General features: G+C 42.0%; 2 protein-coding genes across 9 annotated transcripts in view; one reads left to right on the forward strand and one right to left on the reverse strand.

The window, feature by feature from the left end:
- RPL31 (ribosomal protein L31) overlaps positions 1-18,968 on the forward strand; it is a 435,376-nt gene that overhangs the window by 158,385 nt on the left and 258,023 nt on the right. For 3 of the 5 annotated variants that reach the window (XM_072135873.1, XM_072135872.1, XM_072135874.1), the window contains exons 1-5: positions 8,422-8,556; positions 8,817-8,925; positions 9,280-9,405; positions 11,289-11,401; positions 12,006-12,066. In XM_072135873.1, the coding sequence (XP_071991974.1) occupies positions 8,819-8,925; positions 9,280-9,405; positions 11,289-11,401; positions 12,006-12,037 (378 nt within the window). In that variant the 5' untranslated portion in view covers positions 8,422-8,556; positions 8,817-8,818 and the 3' untranslated portion in view covers positions 12,038-12,066. Of the gene's footprint in view, positions 1-8,421; positions 8,557-8,816; positions 8,926-9,279; positions 9,406-11,288; positions 11,402-12,005; positions 12,080-18,968 lie in introns of those variants that run through there. The other 2 variants (XM_072135871.1, XM_072135875.1) reach the window with 2 other exon arrangements.
- TBC1D8 (TBC1 domain family member 8) overlaps positions 16,921-18,968 on the reverse strand; it is a 52,748-nt gene continuing 50,700 nt past the window's right edge. For all 4 annotated transcript variants that reach the window (XM_072135869.1, XM_072135867.1, XM_072135870.1 and 1 more), the window contains one exon: positions 16,921-17,973. In XM_072135869.1, coding sequence (XP_071991970.1) covers positions 17,545-17,973 — 429 coding nt within the window. In that variant the 3' untranslated portion in view covers positions 16,921-17,544. The remainder of the gene's footprint in view (positions 17,974-18,968) is intronic.

The raw sequence follows: 18,968 nt of genomic DNA on the forward strand, positions 1-18,968 counted from the left end.
TCGCTGGAACTTCAGAAGCGGCGAGCAACCTTCATGGATGTGAAACGCAGGCTTCAGGACAAAAACATCCCTTACTCTATGGCATATCCAGCCCGCCTGAGAGTCTTAGACGGCGACAAAGCCATTTTCTCTACCTCTCCAGCAGAAGCCAGTGAATGGCTGGATCTACGCAGAAATGCAACACCGAGACAGCGCTGAACAAGAAGTCCAAGAAAGGCAACCCCCAAGACTGCATAGATGAGGAGCACGTGAGATTGGGGACTAACCTTTCTTAAAAAGGGGTAGCATAAGTCCATATAGCAATGTTGTACATTTTTACCTGCCTTAAAGAGTTACCTAACGCCTTAAAGAGTTACCTGCCTTAAAGAGTTACCTAACACAAGTTGACAATTGTGTAATAAAATGTGATAACAGTTCATGACCTCAAACGAGACGTAACAATTGGAAAGTTGAACAATGATTTGAAGTAGCCTGGGAACAAATGTATAAGAGGTCGGGTCTCTAGGTCCGACGCACATACGCTATGCCTATGCTCCATCAGATATGGCAAGAGTATCCCAGTTTTCTAGCCGTGTTGGTCGGGAGTGCCTCACGTCTTTCACAACCGCTGTTGAGTTGGAATGACGGAGGGGCGTCCCGAATAGTTGTTAAAGATGTGTATCATATTATGTTTAAAGTTTATTGTGTATGCCAGACTAGAAACCAGTTGAATAACGCAGAGGAGGACAAGTTTTCTATACATTCTACGATTGGGGCACTAGCTAACAAGCCTGGGACCCACCCTTATGACACAAACCTGAATGTCTGAAATACGACTATTTTCATGGAACGTGAGGGGCTTGGGCACTCCTAGAAAGCGGATTATGGTATTTTCACAGGTCACTAAACAAAATCCGCATATAATATGCCTTCAGGAGACACACTTGCTCCCAACCAAATCACACATTCTACATAAGCCTTGGGTGCAGTGGGGACTACATTCCTGCCATAGCTCAGCTTCTAGAGGAGTGTCAATCCTAATACACAGATCCCTGCGGTGGGAGGACAAGGCCCAGCTGGTGGACACGGAGGGTAGATTTGCATTTGTACATGCACACATTGATGGAGTAGCATACAACATTCTAGGCATATATAACCCTCCACCTGCTTCTCTAACAGTGCTACGCCAAGCCGCAGTATTTGCCTTAACATTCCCCACGCCTTGAATCTATGCATGGGAGACTTTAATACCTTGTTACACCCGAACCTAGATAGATTCCAGGCTGCGCAATCTACATCGACGGACCTCAGACCCACACCCCTGTCCACCCTGTTAGCCGAGCTGGGCTGGGCTGTCTTGTGGAGGTATCGGAACCCACAGACACGTGCCTTCTCACGCTACAGTGCAACCCACAAATCACTATCACGTATCGACTATATAGTGGGTTCTACCTCGGTGATCCCATACATACAAAATATCCAGTATCTCCCTAGAGGGACCTCAGACCACTCACCGATAATATGTACACTGGGCACAAGAGCAACTTCCGCTATGTATAGACAAGCTATACACCCCTTCTGGCTAGGATTAATAGGCCCCCAGGATAGAACCCCTGAACAATTAACTGCTTTCCTTAAGGCCCACTCCAGAGAACAAGATCGAAGAATCCAATGGGACGCCATGAAAGCATATTTACGCACCTGCATACAGTCAGCTATTTCCCACGTTAAAAAAGAGTCGAGGCGTCAAGAACTGGATTTAGTCGAGTTATGCCACAACTTAGAGCAGAGATATGTAGCAAGTGCTTGCCTCCAGTATATATTCAGTGTCTGCCCCCCAGTATATAGCCAGTGCCTGTCCGCAAGTATATAGCCAGTGTCTGTCCCCCAGTACATAGCCACTGCCTGTTCCCTAGTATATAGCAAGTGCCCGCCCCCCAATATATAGCCAGTGCCTGCCCCCAGTATATAGCCAGTGCCCACCCCCCAGTATATAGCCAGTGCTTGCCCCAATATATAGCCAGTGCCTGCCCCCCAGTATATAGCCAGTGCCTGCCCCCCAGTATATAACCAGTACCTGCCACCCAGTATATAGACAGCACCTGCACCCCCCGCATATAGCCAGCATCTGCCCCCCAGTATATATACCAGTCCCTTCACCCCCTGTGTATAGCCAGGACCCCTCTGCCCAGCCTAAAAAAATGTTAAAAACTCTGTACTAACCTTTCCGACGCCCCCCGCAGGTCCTCTTCTAGCTTCAGCTCCGGCACTATCTTCGGCTCCCCTTGTGGTCCTGTCGCACACACCATGATATCAGCTGCTTGTTGACATCACAGTGTGTAACAATGGCAGCGCACACACTATGATATCGGCTGACGTCATAATGTGTGCAACACAGCCGTTGGGACCTGAAGATGGAGCCGGAGCCTGAGCTGAAGTTAGAAGAGGACCGGTGGGGGGCATCAGGAAGGGGAGTACAGAGCTTTATTTTTATTGACTTTAGTATAAGCTGTGTTAGGGTTTTTCAGCACATATTTTGCACTGAAAAACTTGGCTTATACTTTAGTGTATACAATACTTTCTGCATCAATTCCTTGCTGTCACTCTGTAGAAAGCTTCCATGTTTACTTCCAGCAGACAGAAATCTATATTTTATATTACCTGGCATCAGTGGGGGTGTGTCCCCCTCAGCCAGCCCTCCCATCTACACCTCGCAATGTCCCATGCCTCTTTTCAGAACATTATGTGACCAGGGTGTAATCTAAGGTCCTTAACCTAGTTACATTTGCAATATTTACACCATGCATGTATCTGATCACATGGCAGTATCATGGCATGATCACAGCATGCTTCAATGGACCTCTACTCCTCCCCAGGCCTCCATGATGGCTGCTGTGATTTAATGTGATCAGATACATACATGGGGTAGACTGTGCAAATGTAACAGTACCTTAGATGACATCACTCTGGTAAAATGATATAAAGTGGCCAATGATGTAACAGAACTTTCTCTCTTTTTTTAATGATATAAATTTTATGTACAAACATTAACAATACCAATACAACACAACATGTCCCTACAAACTCTACAAATTCTGTGTGCGCCCTGCGAGGGGAGAAGGCTACCCCCCAAAGAACATACGCCCGATGACCTAGGATATGCTCATTAAAGATACAAAAAGCAATCTCTCCCAAAGAGTCCACCTTTTTCTTAAATAACAGTAATGGAGGTAATTTAATGCCATTGTGAGTTCATAATGCATATATTTATTAACATACTTAATAAAGTGTTACATGCTTCCCCAAGGTGTCGATTATGTAATAACTTCCACTGTAATGCAATAAGTTGTCTTGCTGCTATTAATTTATATGTAATAATCCATTTCTGATCTATCAAAAATTTATCTGTTACAATATGTTAAAGGGCCGACAGCGGAGACAGATCAACAGATGACTTTGTAACCGTTGACACTAAAAAAACACTCCTCTACAACATAGAAAAGCTCTTGCAAGTCCACCACATATGTAACATGTCATCATTTGACCTTACATACTCACCAACAATCAGACAGAGATGGATTTCCTTCATTACAATGTATTTTTGGCATAAGGTTCTATCGGAGATGCATTTTTAAATTCGTTCTATATGACTTACGCAGGGGGAGCACTGGGCAACCCATCGAATTGTACTTTTTGAGTTTTTAAAATTACATACCACCCCTAGGTCTGTTTCTCATCTTGTCATATAACCTAACTTCTGATTTTTTGGGGGGAGTATTTAGTGCCCTATATGCTATTGAAATGCCTCTGACTTTTTGTAGGTGTTAATGGAGCCTGGAGCCCCTCAGGCTTATTTGCATACAGTCTTTCATCTTGGTGGTAGATGTCATTTAAAGTTCCTTCTCTATCCTTTTTCCCCTATTTGCAAAAAATTCCCTTATTTAAAGGTATTGGTAAAATATCTTATTAGAAAGACCAAATTTCTTTTTAAGGGATTAAAAGGTTTCCAAACTTGATCCATCAAATAAGTCTATGGCACCAATCGTTCCCTTTTCCACCCAAAGTTGTACACTTAAACCTGGGATCAAGAGCTCCAAAGCTTTTATTGATATTTGTTCTCTGCTTAAAACCATGCTCCTAACCATGTTTTTCCATAGCACAAGTGTGTGATGTAGAGTGGGCATTAAAGATGGCAAGAACAAGTCTCGCAAGTAAATTGCCTCCATTACAGTATGGCAGTATATGGGGATTTTACTCCTCATTCATTACAATCTGCTGATTGTAATGAATGAGCCCTCTGCATGCACCCGCACCTGGCATGTGACCTAGTATTACGTCATATGTCGGGAAGGGGTTAAAATGTTCAGAAATTATAACCACATAAACTGACACGTCAAAATTGAAAAAGGTGCTAAACAGACAATTCAATAAGGGGTTAACAATGTCTAGTACTGAACTCTAACCTTCAATGCATCATTCAGATCTAAAAGGAGGAGAAGAAGGAAGGGTTGAGAAGGTTGAAATGTTGGGATGATGATTAAGGAAGAGGGAAAGTTTACACTTTTTATCCACAAGACCATTCTCTTATGGAGTAATAGGTATATGGTGAAATAGCATTGCTGAGCCAAAAAGTCATGTATCTCCCACCAATAATGAGAGATCTGCAGACATGGCCAAATAGTATGATTTAGGGCACTTACATAAATAATGTGTTGGCGCAGCACTATATGAAAAGTTAAAAGCTTATTGCGCCCTATGTATTAACGTATATTGCATCTCTCTCCACTGTTCATTTACCTCTTAACCTTTTCCCAACCTGCTAATATCTTACTTCCCAGAGTATCATCTTCTATGATTTCCTCCCAGCTAGCATATCACTTGGTCCATTGAGCCAGTATCTGCTCTCTGATTCTACCATGTATTTCCAATAAGGTGTTTTATCTAGCTTTCCACCCCATTAACATGATGAATGGTTCAGATCTATCCCGTTTTGCAAAATCCCTTACCCTCTACTACATATTTGTGTGATGTGCAGAAAATGTAGGTAGTGAGCTGCACCCAAGTGTATGAAGAGTAAATTTCCTGCCATGTAAGCCAGCACTTCTTGTTGCCATGAAATAACTATTTTACCAATTTAACACCCTGATCTTCCTACTTCCTGCCCAATAAGCTGTTTCGGATAAGCAGGATTCGGCACAACCGGCATGTAAGCAGCTCTGCCCACTTGAGGAGTAAATAAGAGTCAAATACTCGATCCCACTAGCTCCTGTTTCAATACCGTATTAGAATAGTGTTGCATACCGTGCGCCCACTCTCTGATACGCCTGAATTGTGCATCCAAGCTATATCATTATATAGCTATATCATTACAAAGGAACTTGAATACCCCAACAATCCTTCATTAGCACTGCGTTATTATACGTTATGCTTGGCCTTTTTCCTTTCCATAGGAAACTAACAAACACTGTTTGCAGCTTGTGATAATAAAAGTGTCAATTAAGTTCAGACAGGATCTGCATCCTCCCATACCTAACCATCTTGAGAAGGTGTGCCCGTCCCAGTAAAGACAAATGTAACCCAACGCTTTAACTCAACAGTATTTTATGGATTAACGTTGAGTAATTGAGGTTATATAAATTGGTAGGCACCTTACTAATTTTAATGCCGGGATATGTGTATGAGCCTAATGCCACACCTTTATTCCATGAGTTAAAAGTTGATTTGATTTATCTAGGACTGTCCCTAGTTGCGTTTGCAGTAACCTCATAAATACAAATAGTAGAATATCATCAGCTAAACATTGTAGTCCAAAAAAAAAGATAAGAAGATGGAAGCGGCACCATAAAAATCTTCTTTCTTCACAACAACAGCCACATGTAGGGAGGTTACAGCTAGGCACACATAGGCGGCTATGGGCTGTTTTGCACAATCCTGCACTTTGTCGAGACGTGCATGACAACTGCATGGCTTGACAAAGCGCATGATTGCTAGCCACTTATTTGTGCATGGGTGTAACCTCCCCACATGTGACTGTTGTCGTGAATAAAGAAGATTTTTATGGGAAGTATCGCTGCATCCCACTTTGCTATTAAGCTGAGCACCATCTGATCTTGTATGAAGTCCGCCATGTCTCTGCAATTCCCTTTTACCTCACGAAAGCACTTGTTATTGCCTACCAAGTATCTTGGATTTACCACATCATCAGCAAAACATGCCAGCTTGACCCCCCACCCCCCACCCCTTAATACCATCATATATTCAGTTCTCCACAAGATGCCACGCTAATGGTTCCAGAGACAGATCAAACATTAGGAGGGGGAGAGGGCAATCCTTCCGCACCCCTTTCTGGAGTGGATAGTGGGTGACCATGGCTTGCAGATTGGAATACATAGCCATGACACAGGAACGGTATGGGCCTGTTATTCTGAATTTTTCTAAGACAGCTCCCATCCACTTCCAATTCATTTTATCAGTTCGGAAAGAAGATTGACCTATAGGCTCCTTTAAGTATTTCCCTTGTTTAGGCAGTACTTTAATATATACAGTGTCCGTAGTCTTCAAGTATTCCCCCATTTCCATTGCAAATTTAAACACCTTTGTTAACGCACGGGGTGGTCTTAGCCACTAAGATCTTGAAAAATTTCACTGAGTAACCGCCCAGCCCCTATGCCTTTTCATTAGCTAGGCTTTTAAGTGGCCTCCTCCACAAATATGAGTGCATTCAGAGTCACTCTATCTTCCTTTGACAACCTTGGAAGAGACAGAGACTCGAGAAAAGTCCTACCTGACTCTTCATACACCATGCCTTGTGTGTACAAGTCAGATCTACATACAGGTGGTCCCCTACTTAAGAACATCCGACTTACAGACAACCCCTAGTTACAAACGGACTTCTGGATGTTGGTGATTTACTGTACTTTAGCCCTAGGCTACAATAAGCAGTTATAACAGTTATCAAAGGTGTATGTAATTAACATTTATTGTTAATCCTGGTTCTTATGACAATCAAACATTTTTAAAATTCAATTGTCACAGAGACCAAAAAATTTTGTCTGGGGTTACTATGATAAAATATACAGTTCCGACTTACAAATTCAACTTAAGAACAAACCTATGGAACCTATCCTGTATGTAACCCAGGGACTGCCTGTAGTATGTCATTAATCCTGGTCGGATCAGAAGATAAGCAACCATCTTCCAACCTCAGTTTGCCACAGTGCAACACTACACAAATAAATTCTTATGCCAGATCCACAGCAGATGATATATACATAAGCATGCAGGACAGAAGATGTGTTCGGAAGTTATATAACCATAACCCTGAAATAAGAATAAACCGAGCACAGCAACAAAAATGCCTGCTGAACAATGAATAACAAAAAGAAATGCCTGCAGAATGAAAAAAGGAGATGTTACCATCAGATCTGTAGTGTGCAAACTGATTGGTCCCGGCACGAGCACCACGCGTATCGCCGCAAGTAGCGGCTTCCTCAGGGAATTATTAAACATTTTCAAAAATTAAAACAATCTGAATGAAAAAAAATTTGTTTCGCCATCTTCTGACGCTAATAAATTTTTCATGAGACATAATTTTTTGCAAGATGAGCCAACATTTTTATTCCTACCAATTAGAGGACTGTGCAACATTTTGTTCACTTTTTATAAGATTTTTTAATGTGATGTAAAAATGGTGTTTTGGACATTTGGGTGCTATTTTCTGTTATGGTGTTCACCGCCGGGAACAACTGTTTTTATATTTTTTGGGGGCTTTTAAAAATGTTAATTTTTTTTTTAACAGTTTTTTTAACTTTATATGGTCTGATTGTTCCTACCATATACTGCAAGACTCCTGTATTGTATTGCATTTTTACATAGGATTCATTACAATGCACCACTGTAACAAATGTAACAAATGTCCAGAAGACATATAGCCTCGGGTCTGACGAAGACCTGCGGTGGTCACGGCAAGTGATCACCGTTCTCTGATGACGTCACAAGGAGTGGCAAGCTCAACAACGATTGTGGGGCCCATGTGCCGCCGTCTTATAAGTGCCGCTGGCGATCAAGGGGATAATACCCACAATTGATGCTAGCAATCCCTAACCCTATCACTGTATGAGGATGCCTCACCCCATGTGGATGCACCTTAATAGGCAATGTGCTATGTGTGCACCAATAAAGGGGGAATTTTGCTCCATCAAAACTTGGTAGGCGTGGTTTACATATCCCACTCCCAAAACTCCTGCAAAATACATGAAATGTGGATGTACAAAGGTGAACAATGAATGCAGCGGAGCACATTTTGTCAGGCAGAACATTTCACAGCACATGTACTGTGCTGTGTACATGTGCACGCCATAATTATGGACGCTTCGTTGTGCACATGCACACAGCACAGTACAGGTACAGGTACATAAGAACCACTGCGCTACAGATCAAACACTTCTCCGGCACTTTAAGAGAAGGGCACGTAACGCGCATGCCCAGATATTTCACCCGGAAGTATTCCGGAGGTGTACGCTTTACACTTCTCCCACAATCCCCTTCTCCTTCCTTTCCGACATTGTCCCTAGACGAGTGAGTATGGGCCTTGAGCAACTCCTTACCGCTATCTGTTTCCATCCTCCTCTCCTGAGTCCCGCGCAGCCCCCAGACCCTTTGCCATCAGTGCAGATATGTGTCCGTTTGTATCCCCCCGTTATATGACGGAGCGGTACCGCGGTGCTGTGTTAATGGAGGGCGGCTGTCGCTGCAGGGCTTGTATCATTGCGGATGTTATAACTGTACGGAAAGGTGATAGTGGGGTCTTTCCTAACATGCTGTGCTTGTGTCTGCAGAGATGGCTCCTGCTAAGAAAGGAGGCGAGAAGAAGAAGGGCCGCTCCGCCATCAATGAGGTGGTGACTAGGGAATACACCATCAACATTCACAAGCGGATCCATGGAGTGTGAGTGTCCTACCTGTGTCATGTAGTGTCCCTAAGCCTTCCTCCACCGCATGTCCACACTATGAAGGTGCTGCATCCCGGGAATATATAGCTGGAAATCCAGCACTGGCTCCGTCTGTTTAGATACAGCTTCGTTTTCAAACCTGACCAAATCTTTAAAGTATCCTACAAGGATATGTATACAGCATAAGCAGGTTATAGCAGCAGGCGTTTATTTGTGAGTCGCTTCCTTTTCGGAGTAGTCTGGCAGTGACCATGCTGTGAATTACATTTTCTCCACATCTACTTGATTTGTGATAATTTGTGAACTACCACAACTTAACTCTTTTTTTTTTTTTTTTTTTTTATATATAGTGGCTTCAAGAAGCGTGCTCCCCGTGCTCTTAAAGAAATCCGTAAATTTGCAATGAAAGAGATGCGTACTCCTGACGTACGTATCGACACAAGGCTGAACAAAGCTGTATGGGCTAAAGGTGTCAGGTGAGGTTTAAAATGTTACACACATAACCAGAGGTCATGTTCCGTTTTTCATTGAGGAAACTGACAATTTCTGCTACATTCAGATTTTTTAAGTGTGTTTTATTTGTGTGTCTAAGGTGAAGCCGTTGAACAGGGGCATTAAATGAGCACCCCACAATGCTATTAGGAGGATGCGGTATAGGGTAGACCTTTTTAAATACACACGTGTGTGTTTATATTAAAAACTCAGACTTTGGAAAGCAGGCACATTTTTTACATTTGACAGAAGTACAAAAACCCCTAACACAAGGCAGGGGTCTGAATGCTGGGACCCTCGCCATTCATGAGAATGTGGATCTCCTCATCAATTGAATGAAGTGGTAGGAAAGCATCCTGGTCCTCCATTCTTTGGGAAAGTTGAATACCACATGCAGTTTGACTCAGAATTCTGAAATGCAGATGTAGGTTCTTCACTGCTACTCTAGGACTAAAAGCAACATTCTTGCTAGATTCCCTTAAAGCTCCAGGTTCCCTCAAGGAAAAAGAAATCAAGATTTGGGACACCTAACCGCCCACTGTTCCTTATTAACCTGTACTTTAGTATACCAAATCGCCCTGTGTAATTTCCATCTGGGTCTGCAATAAAGACATTCATGCTTCTTGGCTTGGTGCTGTCAGTCACTGAAGCTGGTACAGTACACCCATGCCTTTGTTCATGTTTTGTAGATCCAAAACAGAGAAGCTATGTTTTAAAATGCCTGCTGCAATGCAAAGGTGCCAGAAACACCAAAGATTACTGTTGTTTAAATAACGGCTGCAGACCAAGATGCTATAGGGAGAATTGGGACACTTAGTCACAGGCCCTGTAAGGCAAGGTAGGGTTTCCCTCACTGCCAGAACTTGGTCTGATGCCCTCTGGAACTGCCAAGTGACTGGAGAGAGATTTTAAGTACAAATACTACCAGGATGAAGGATTGTAAACCTAGCACACTGACATAATGGTGTTTGCCCTCCTTTTATAGGATCTCCTTGGGTCCGATTGGTGTTAATGGAGCCCTTTAGGCATAATTTTCAAAGCCTTTTTTTTTTCCTTGAGGGCAGCAGAAGCTTAAAGAGGAGTAGATCCTGTCAAAGGGGCACACACCTGCATGTACCTGTGCTTGGCTTACAATTCTTTATCCTGATAGTAGATGTCCTCTAATGCAATTACTTTAGGCCGCTCCAGTCCTATGATTCATTCAGGCAAATTGTGATATAGAAGTTTATTGTGCACTGGCACTTTTTTGTAGATATTTGGCAATTTGCATGTATTGAAATGCCGATGTGAATATACAATTTGTTTATTGATGCGATAATTAACTAGATGGACCTTCAAGAATGATTTCATCTTTTGCTATATCATGTTGTAATGAGTTTTTTTGATTTTCTTTAATAAAATGAATTATATTTTTAATTGTTTGATATAATGGACTGGTTTACACTCGTATATTTTTTGAAAGTGAGTTGAGTGGGTTCTAATAAGAAAAATCATCTAGGATAAATGTTGTTTTTCTGTTCTGCGCTGATAATTTGGTTTGGGGTTAAAGTTTCATAGGCATAAAGTTTCATTTGTGGTTGGCCAAGCTGTTGAAGTCATTCGTTTTTGGCATTTATAGATTGGCTGTTAAATGTCTCTATTATAGTGCATTACTGTGCCTTGTACTGCATAGACTATATTCATACCTGTGGCAGGTGCCAAGTGTAGGAAATTTGTGATATGTTTTGTACAGGGTTTTAAAGTGATCCATCTGGTAATGTGAAAAAGTGTCAGCAGTCCTGAAGCCTTATTAGGTCGCAATGGTCATCTTGTATATCATTGCTTTATTTCTAATTTGATTTATTGCTTATTTTCCAATTTTATGTAGGAATGTACCTTACCGTATTCGGGTGCGTTTGTCCAGGAAGCGCAATGAGGATGAAGATTCCCCCAACAAACTGTACACATTGGTCACATATGTGCCAGTTACAACATACAAAGGTAAAAGCTGGCTGCTCTTTTATTAACTTAACTGCTGGGACCCACGCTGTTCACGAGAACAGGGGGTCTGATCCCACTGATTGTACTAAGTGGCAGGTCAAGCATTCATCCAGGCTCTCCATTCAATTCTATGGGGGTGTAAGCTGAATGGAGTGCCCTGCCATTTTATTGCGGACACTCTTATGATCAGTGGGGATCCCAGTCTAAATAGCTTGTTGAGGGTTGTTGTTTTTTTTTTTTCACAATTGCTGCCACTATAACACATGTCAGTGGCTGAGCAGTGAGGTTCTGTAGAAACAGTTTGAGGACCAGTGTCCAGAGTGTAAGGGTTTAGCCACTGATTGGCTGTAATGGTCACGTGTCTCCTGACGCATGAGACCAGCAGCACGGACTTAGTACTTCGTGCTCCACAATTCTTGGACAAAATATTCATTTAAAATAAGGCTACCAAAATGTGTAGATAAGTATATTTGAATAAAGTAGACACCCCAAATTGATAAGTGAGCACACTGAACAGTTTGAACATCTTCTGTAGAAAATGTTAGGCCTCTATAGGACTTTTTATAAACCTTCATTGTTTAATCCATCATTTCTTTGTTTTCAGGTCTCCAGACAGTCAACGTGGATGAAAACTAATTTGTCTCTTCATTGTTGAAATAAAAAAAAACTAAAACCGTGCTTTACTTTTTGTTGGCTGTTCTGTCTTGAACATAAACTTCTATTCCTGCCATTTTCGACCTCTCCTGAATTAGAGTTTCTGATGCACTGTTGGGCTGAATGGTTATATGTAGACACCCCCTCCTACCCGAAGTTTTCCTCACCATCCCCAGTTTAGGGTGCATGCTCTCCCAGGTCGTAGCTACAAGTATTGAGCTGGTGCAGAGGCACAAATAGGCCGATTTCTGGTAGGCATGTTGTAGTCATTGACATTGGAGCAGTCCCTAAGAAAGTGAAATAACAGGTATCCTGGCAGTTTGAGGGCAAGATGCAGAAAGCATGGAATGGCTGGCTCAGTTGCGAAGCTAGGATGGGAAAGGTATGTGCACTACTCCAATTCATGTGATTATATATTAGAAAATGGTCAGCCCATTAAAAATGAAAAGGCTTGTTCTTGACTTTACAGAATCACATGTAGGAATATAGTACCTTTCACTGCCATGTTCTCTGTGACTAGGCACTTGGGAGTGGCTGTAAAGGAGTAGTTTCACCCCCACCCTTGAGAAATCACTCCTTGCTCCTCCAGGTTCCCTTTAAACGCCAAGAATAACTGTTAATTATATTTTGATTGGACATTTTGGGACACAGCAATACCTAACCTTTGATTTATGCATCAGTTCTAGGGAAATTTTTTACTATTCCCCCAGGTTGTCTGATCCTACTATATACTGCCATTCTACAGTAAGGCAGTATATGGGGATTTTACACATCTATTACAATGTGCAAGTCACACACTGTAATACGTGGGTTAAATTGAGACAGCCTGGGGTCTTCGTTTGACCCGAGGCTCTCATAACAGATCGCTGCTCCCCGATGACATCACGGGGAGCAACAATCCAAAACAACATGGCAGCACCATTCATGGGTGTTACCGGTGGGTGTTTGCATTATGCAGCAATCGCTCATCGGCTATGGAGACGGCTCAGCCAGCATGCGCCCTCTCCAAACACCCACAGCACTACGTCACACATCGTTAAAGGGCCAAAGCCACTTTAGAGCTGTTGCCAATCATATTATAGTATTTTTCAGACTATAAGGCGCACCATCAATAAATGCCTGCCAAAATGTCTAGGTTCATATACAAGGTGTATCGGAGTATAAGCCGTACCTGATGAATGACCAGCAGGTGGCAGACCTGTGCACAATTCTAGGCAGCTGTTGTCTAAGTATGGTTCATATATAACAGTGATGGCGAACCTATGGCACGGGTGCCAGAGGTGGCACTCGGAGCCCTTTCTGTGGGCACTCAGGCTATCACCAGAGAGGACTCCAGGTATCTTCCTGCAGTTCCAGAGAGCCCAGGACTTGCTGTGCACAGCGCTATTTTAAAGTGACAGTTCTACTTGGGACTACTGGAGGAGTGGGAAGGTGTGGACAGATCTGGATTATCATTGTAGCTCCTGCTCCGGCCCTGACAATTCTTCCTGTTTATGGGACTTTGAAGGGAAACTACAATGATCATCCAAATTTCTCCTATTTTCTGCTTTATTGGTGTCCTCAGGGGCTGGTATGAACGAAAGCTGTGACAGAGCAGGGAGTATAAATCACAAATTAAATTTCTATGTTGGCACTTTGTAATAAATAAGTGGGTCTTGACTGTAGTTTGGGCACTCGGTCTCTAAAAGGTTCGCCATCGCTGATATATAAGGTGCACCTTTTGATTTCTGAGAAAATCAAAGGAGGTTTTTGTGCACCTTATAGTCCAAAAAAAAAAAGAAGTCATAGAACTGTCCCAAAGAGCCTGCCTAATAAGCCAACCCCCCCTATATTTTGTAATGTTGGTCCTATCACTGATTGACAGCTTGCTCTATATACATGGCCATTCAGTGATAGGTGCTTGCTAAAAATGATTAAAGGGAACCTTTTACTAGGAATGTTATTTTTAGCTGGTGCAGGTTCCAATAGCCTATGCTATGCGGGTTTTAAAACTGCCTTTGTCATTGTGAATCATGTGAATTAACATTACCTGGTATTACCTTACCTCGCCAGCAGCGTGTATTGAGTGTTGGGGCAGCTGAAGCCTGTGTCATTTCCTCCATACTAATCCAGCTCCCTCACCAATTCCCACTTCCAGTCATGTGCATTGAGCAGGCGAAGGAGGAGAGGAAGAATACACAGGCTTCAGCCCCCCAGGTCCTCTCACACTTTGCTGACATGGCAAACTATCAAAGTACTGAAATGATTCAGAATGCTGACAGGCAATTTTTAAAATCTGCATTGGTTAGGCTGTTGGCAACTATCACCAGCTAAAAATCACATTCCTGCTGACAGGTTTGCTTTAAACTGCAGGACGCAGTATTCTACAACAGACATATGTATGAGGTATGGTTTTAAGACTCCTGAGAAACATTGATCTGGAATTTAGATTTTTATACTTTAGATATTAAATGAGCCCAATTGATCCCTCCAGCTATAGGGTAGCCCTACTGTTGAGTATGTTCTTATAAGTGCTGTTTTGTCGAAAGACAAGCAACTTATGTTGCCGGCTAGTTAGTGGATGACGGGAGCATCTGCACTTTTTTTTTCTTTGTGCATTTTAAAGCTGACAGAAAATAGGATAATCTTGTGCTCCATTGATTTCAATAGGAACTTGTGCTCTTCCACTTTGCATGGGTTTCCAGTTGGATGGATCATCAGCAATCTTCAATCAGACCTCTATTCCTTATGTGAATTAGGGTGGTTTCACATTGGTCTTTTTCACTGAACCCATTTTGATGCATATTGATTGGTTTTGCTCTTCCTTTCTCTTTTTTTTTTTTTTTTTTTCCTTCGGTGATCAGAACCTCTGTGTTCACTGACATTGGATCAGTGGGGGAAAAAAACTGACGTGTGAAAAAGCCCATTGAAAGGAATGGTTCACTAAGTCATCAGAGAAAAATCACTGAAGCCAGGAACACAAAAATCTGTATGTGTCCATAAGCCAAAATGCTCTCTCTGCTTAAAGGGGTTTTCCCACAAAACAAGCTAGGCCCAAGATAGATTGCTAATCATGGGGGTCTCTGTGATGAGTCTCCCACAGATCACCAAAAAAAAAAACAGGTTTAAAAAACTTTTTTCCCATGGACAAGGTATCGGTGAGAAAACACCCATAGCAAACAATAAGCAAAACAAGCAAAAAGGTCTCTGCAGCAGTGATGATTTAAAAAAAAAAAAAAAATGTATATGGCATATCCCCTATACCAGTGGTGGCGAACCTATGGCATGGGTGCCAGAGGTGGCACTCAGAGCCCTTTCTGTGGGCACTCAGGCCATCACTGCAGGACAGAGTTCACCAAACAGGACCAAATCTTCCTGCAGTCCCAGGCAACTTAAGAGATGCTGCTATTTTAAAGTGACACTTCATTGGCTGTTTGGAACTGCTGGACCCACCAGTCTTCCTGTATTGAGAGACCCTGGAGAGAAGCTATCTGCCCTCTTTCTTTCAATTGTATTGGTGGTCTCAGGGTCCGATACAATTGATCTGATAATTGTTACTGATAAAAAATGCCACGTTGGCACTTCATGGTAAATAAGTAAATTTTGGTTGTAGTTTGGGCACTGTCTCTAAAGGTTTGCCATCACTGCCCTAGACCATACAAAGAGGAAAAAACCTATACGTTTCAAGTGCTCGGAGCACCCTTAATCTCATAGGTTTTTCCTCTTTGTATGGTCTAGGGCAGTGATGGCAAACCTTTCAGAGACCGAGTGCCCAAACTACAACCAAAATTTACTTATTTATCATGAAGTGTCAACATTGCATTTCAAGCAGTAACTTATTGCTACCTGTTTTTCAACATCATTCAATTGTATTGGCTCTCCTAAGGCCACCAATACAGTTGAAAGAAGGTGGGACAATTCAGACCATCATTGTAGCTTCTCTCCAGGAAGAGTGGTGGGTCCAGCACGATGACCTCTAAAGACAATGCAGATCAGTCTACACCTTCTCACTTTTTCTGCAGTTTCAAACAACCAGTGAAGTGTCGCTTTAAAATGGCACGGAGGGTAGCATCCCTTTATTTGCTTGGGACTGCAGGAAGATTTGGTGGATGTGGTCCTGTTTATTGAAATTGGGGGGAGGGGGAATGGCCTGAGTGCTCCCAGAAAGGGCTACGTGTGCCACAGGTTCGCCACCACTGGTCTAGGGATATGCCATATACATTTTAAAGATATTGATTCCTAATAAAGTCTTGAAAGACTTTTTTTTTTTTTTTAAATGTTTCGCTTATGGATACAGCATGACGTTCGTGTGGATCTTCAGCACATGTGAGCAGTTAAATCAGTGAGCAGCAGATTTCTTTTTCTACTTTCATAGCAACAGGTTTATGGCACCTGGTCACAGTGAAACTGGCAAAAGATGGCATAGGTATGTCCTATATCAGTGATGGTGAACCTTTTAGAGCCTGAGTGCCCAAACTTCAACCAAAAGCCACTTATTTATCACAAAATGCCAGCACAGAAACTGAAGCAGTAATTTATTTCTCCTTGTTCTTTGACAACTTTCAATCGTTCAGCCTCCTAAGGACACCAACACAAGTGAAAGGAGGAGGGCAAATTCATCTATCATTGTAGGAAGATTCAGCAGGCAGATTCTTTGAGTTCTGTCTGGTGAAATTCATGCTGGGGTAATGGCCCGAGTGCCCACACAGAGGGCTCTGAGTGCCGGCTATGGCACTAGTGCCATAGGTTCGCCACCACTGTCCTATATTTTCCTTTGTGTGTGCATTCTGCAGCGCCGCGGTGCTGAAGCTGCACAGGCAGGCTCCCTTTCTCTGCCTGCTGTAATCTCACTGCAGAAGTGAGTTTTAGTACCACATTAGAAATCATAATATATAAAAAAAAAATTTATTGAAAAGTGCAGCTCTTCACAAACCAAGACGAAAAGCACAAAAGTCATTCGACATCATAACGACATAAAAATTGTAATGCAAATGGAACAGAATAAAAGTTTCAATTTCCAGCATTGAAACATCATTATTAGTGCAAACGCAAAATATAACAAACTCACATATACAAAATATTTGGACAAATGACATAAACCCTGAACAAAATTCAACAATAAGAAATGTTTGGCATGCCAGTATTGGATACAAACAAGTTTTGGAAGATGTAGAAGCATTTCATCTCCTCAGGAAGGCTTCGCAGAAGTGATGCATCTTAAGAATGAGAAGTCATCCAGTGTGCTTTGGTAAGTCGAGAATACAGAAAGTCTTGTGGCCACGATGTGCCGGCTGCATCTCTGTGGTTTGGTACTCCAGAACCACTTGTCTTTTCAAAGTTAAAGTTTCAGTCTCACTACAGTGACCTATTTAGTTAGCTTGATATCTAACAAGTCCTTAGTGCTTTCTGTTACATTGCTGGGATATATATACTGATTATCACAGGTACTGTATGCATTGCTCCCTTCTCCTAGACACTAAAATCCTGGAGACAGCAGGACTTGTGTTCACTTAGTACAGCATTGGCGATTGCTGGCTCGTTCCATTAGTCTTTAGGCTGTACGGGTTCATTTTAGCACTTTCTAGCTTTGGCTTCATTTCCAACGGTTTCTCAAAAAAATTGACCAATGACTGCTCGGTCAATAGTGATGCCAATATGTGTTCTAGAGAAACTACCCAGTCAGTCTCTGGCAATGGATGGGTTGCTGTACTGGTGGCCTCAGAAAAAACACAGTCTTGGTCTGAGGAGCAGGCTCCATTTTCTGAATCTACAAATTCATCTGAAGCACTGCCTGAGCTTATGCTACTGCTGCGCTGTCCAACCTCACCAATCTGAAGTAAAAGGGTCGTCACTGTGGCAATTGCTTGATAAAGATCATTTTCATCTGGGTCCTCATGAAATAGGCTGTACAAGGTTTTGCAGAATTGGATAAATTCCTTCTGAAAAATTCAAAGAAAATGGAAAAAGAAAAATGTTTAGCTTGATGAATAATCTCAATATATGTTCACATTGCAAGGAAATTATTCATTCACTTGCACCAGATTTCTGGCGGTCAAAAATAGCTTGCAACATATTTATCAAGGCTTGGGAAAGGGGCATGACTAGTGGGAAATCATCCGTGCACCAAAAATTGTGGCGCACAGTTTAGACCAACTAATAAGAGTTATAAAGTAGGAAGAGACTGTCGTATACTACACCAGAATTTATTATCACGGTGATAAATCTGGTGCATAAAAATACTAGTGTTTTTTTATCTCTAGACTGGTGGAACCTGAGACACACTGTTAAATTACCCTATTGTGTCAGTCTCCTCAATGGCATGAAAAATCAAAGCTTTGAAGGCTTTATGGTTACAACTCCACTTTATACAGATTCCAGCAATATTTTTTTTATCCACACTGTGAATATGCCCCAGTATTAAATTGTTAGGAGAAAGAATAGGAAAAGTTTTTGCTGTTGCACTAATGGATGGGTCATGGTGGTCTGGTTCTCTGTTGTTGTTTTTTTGTGTGTGGGAGGGTAGATTCTGTTTGATAATAATTAACTGCTCTGAATCTGTTTATGATAAATTGATAAAAATATATTGCAAAATGGATTAACCTTCTAATTACAAAGAACTAAAGTTTCACGAGGAAGAGGAAAACATCTTAATTAGAAACCTTTAGGGTGTACCACCCAATATATTCTGTAGCAGGCTTCTAGAGCTTGTAGTTTTTAATTGTAACCATAAGGGGGAGCACTCTCCCTAATGCCAACATCCATGCAGATAGTTTTAACAAGACATAATGCCCAGATTCCCACTCATTAACATTTGTGTTGACAAAATACCAGTATAGATAGCAGAGAAAGAGTAGAGAATAGAGCCTGTGCGACAAGCAGTTCTCCTTATGACCCATGTTTCACCAATCCAATCCCCTATCCTGTGGACAACTTG

The sequence above is a fragment of the Engystomops pustulosus genome, chromosome 2 (assembly GCF_040894005.1).
Source record: "Engystomops pustulosus chromosome 2, aEngPut4.maternal, whole genome shotgun sequence".
Lineage (NCBI taxonomy): Eukaryota > Metazoa > Chordata > Amphibia > Anura > Leptodactylidae > Engystomops > Engystomops pustulosus.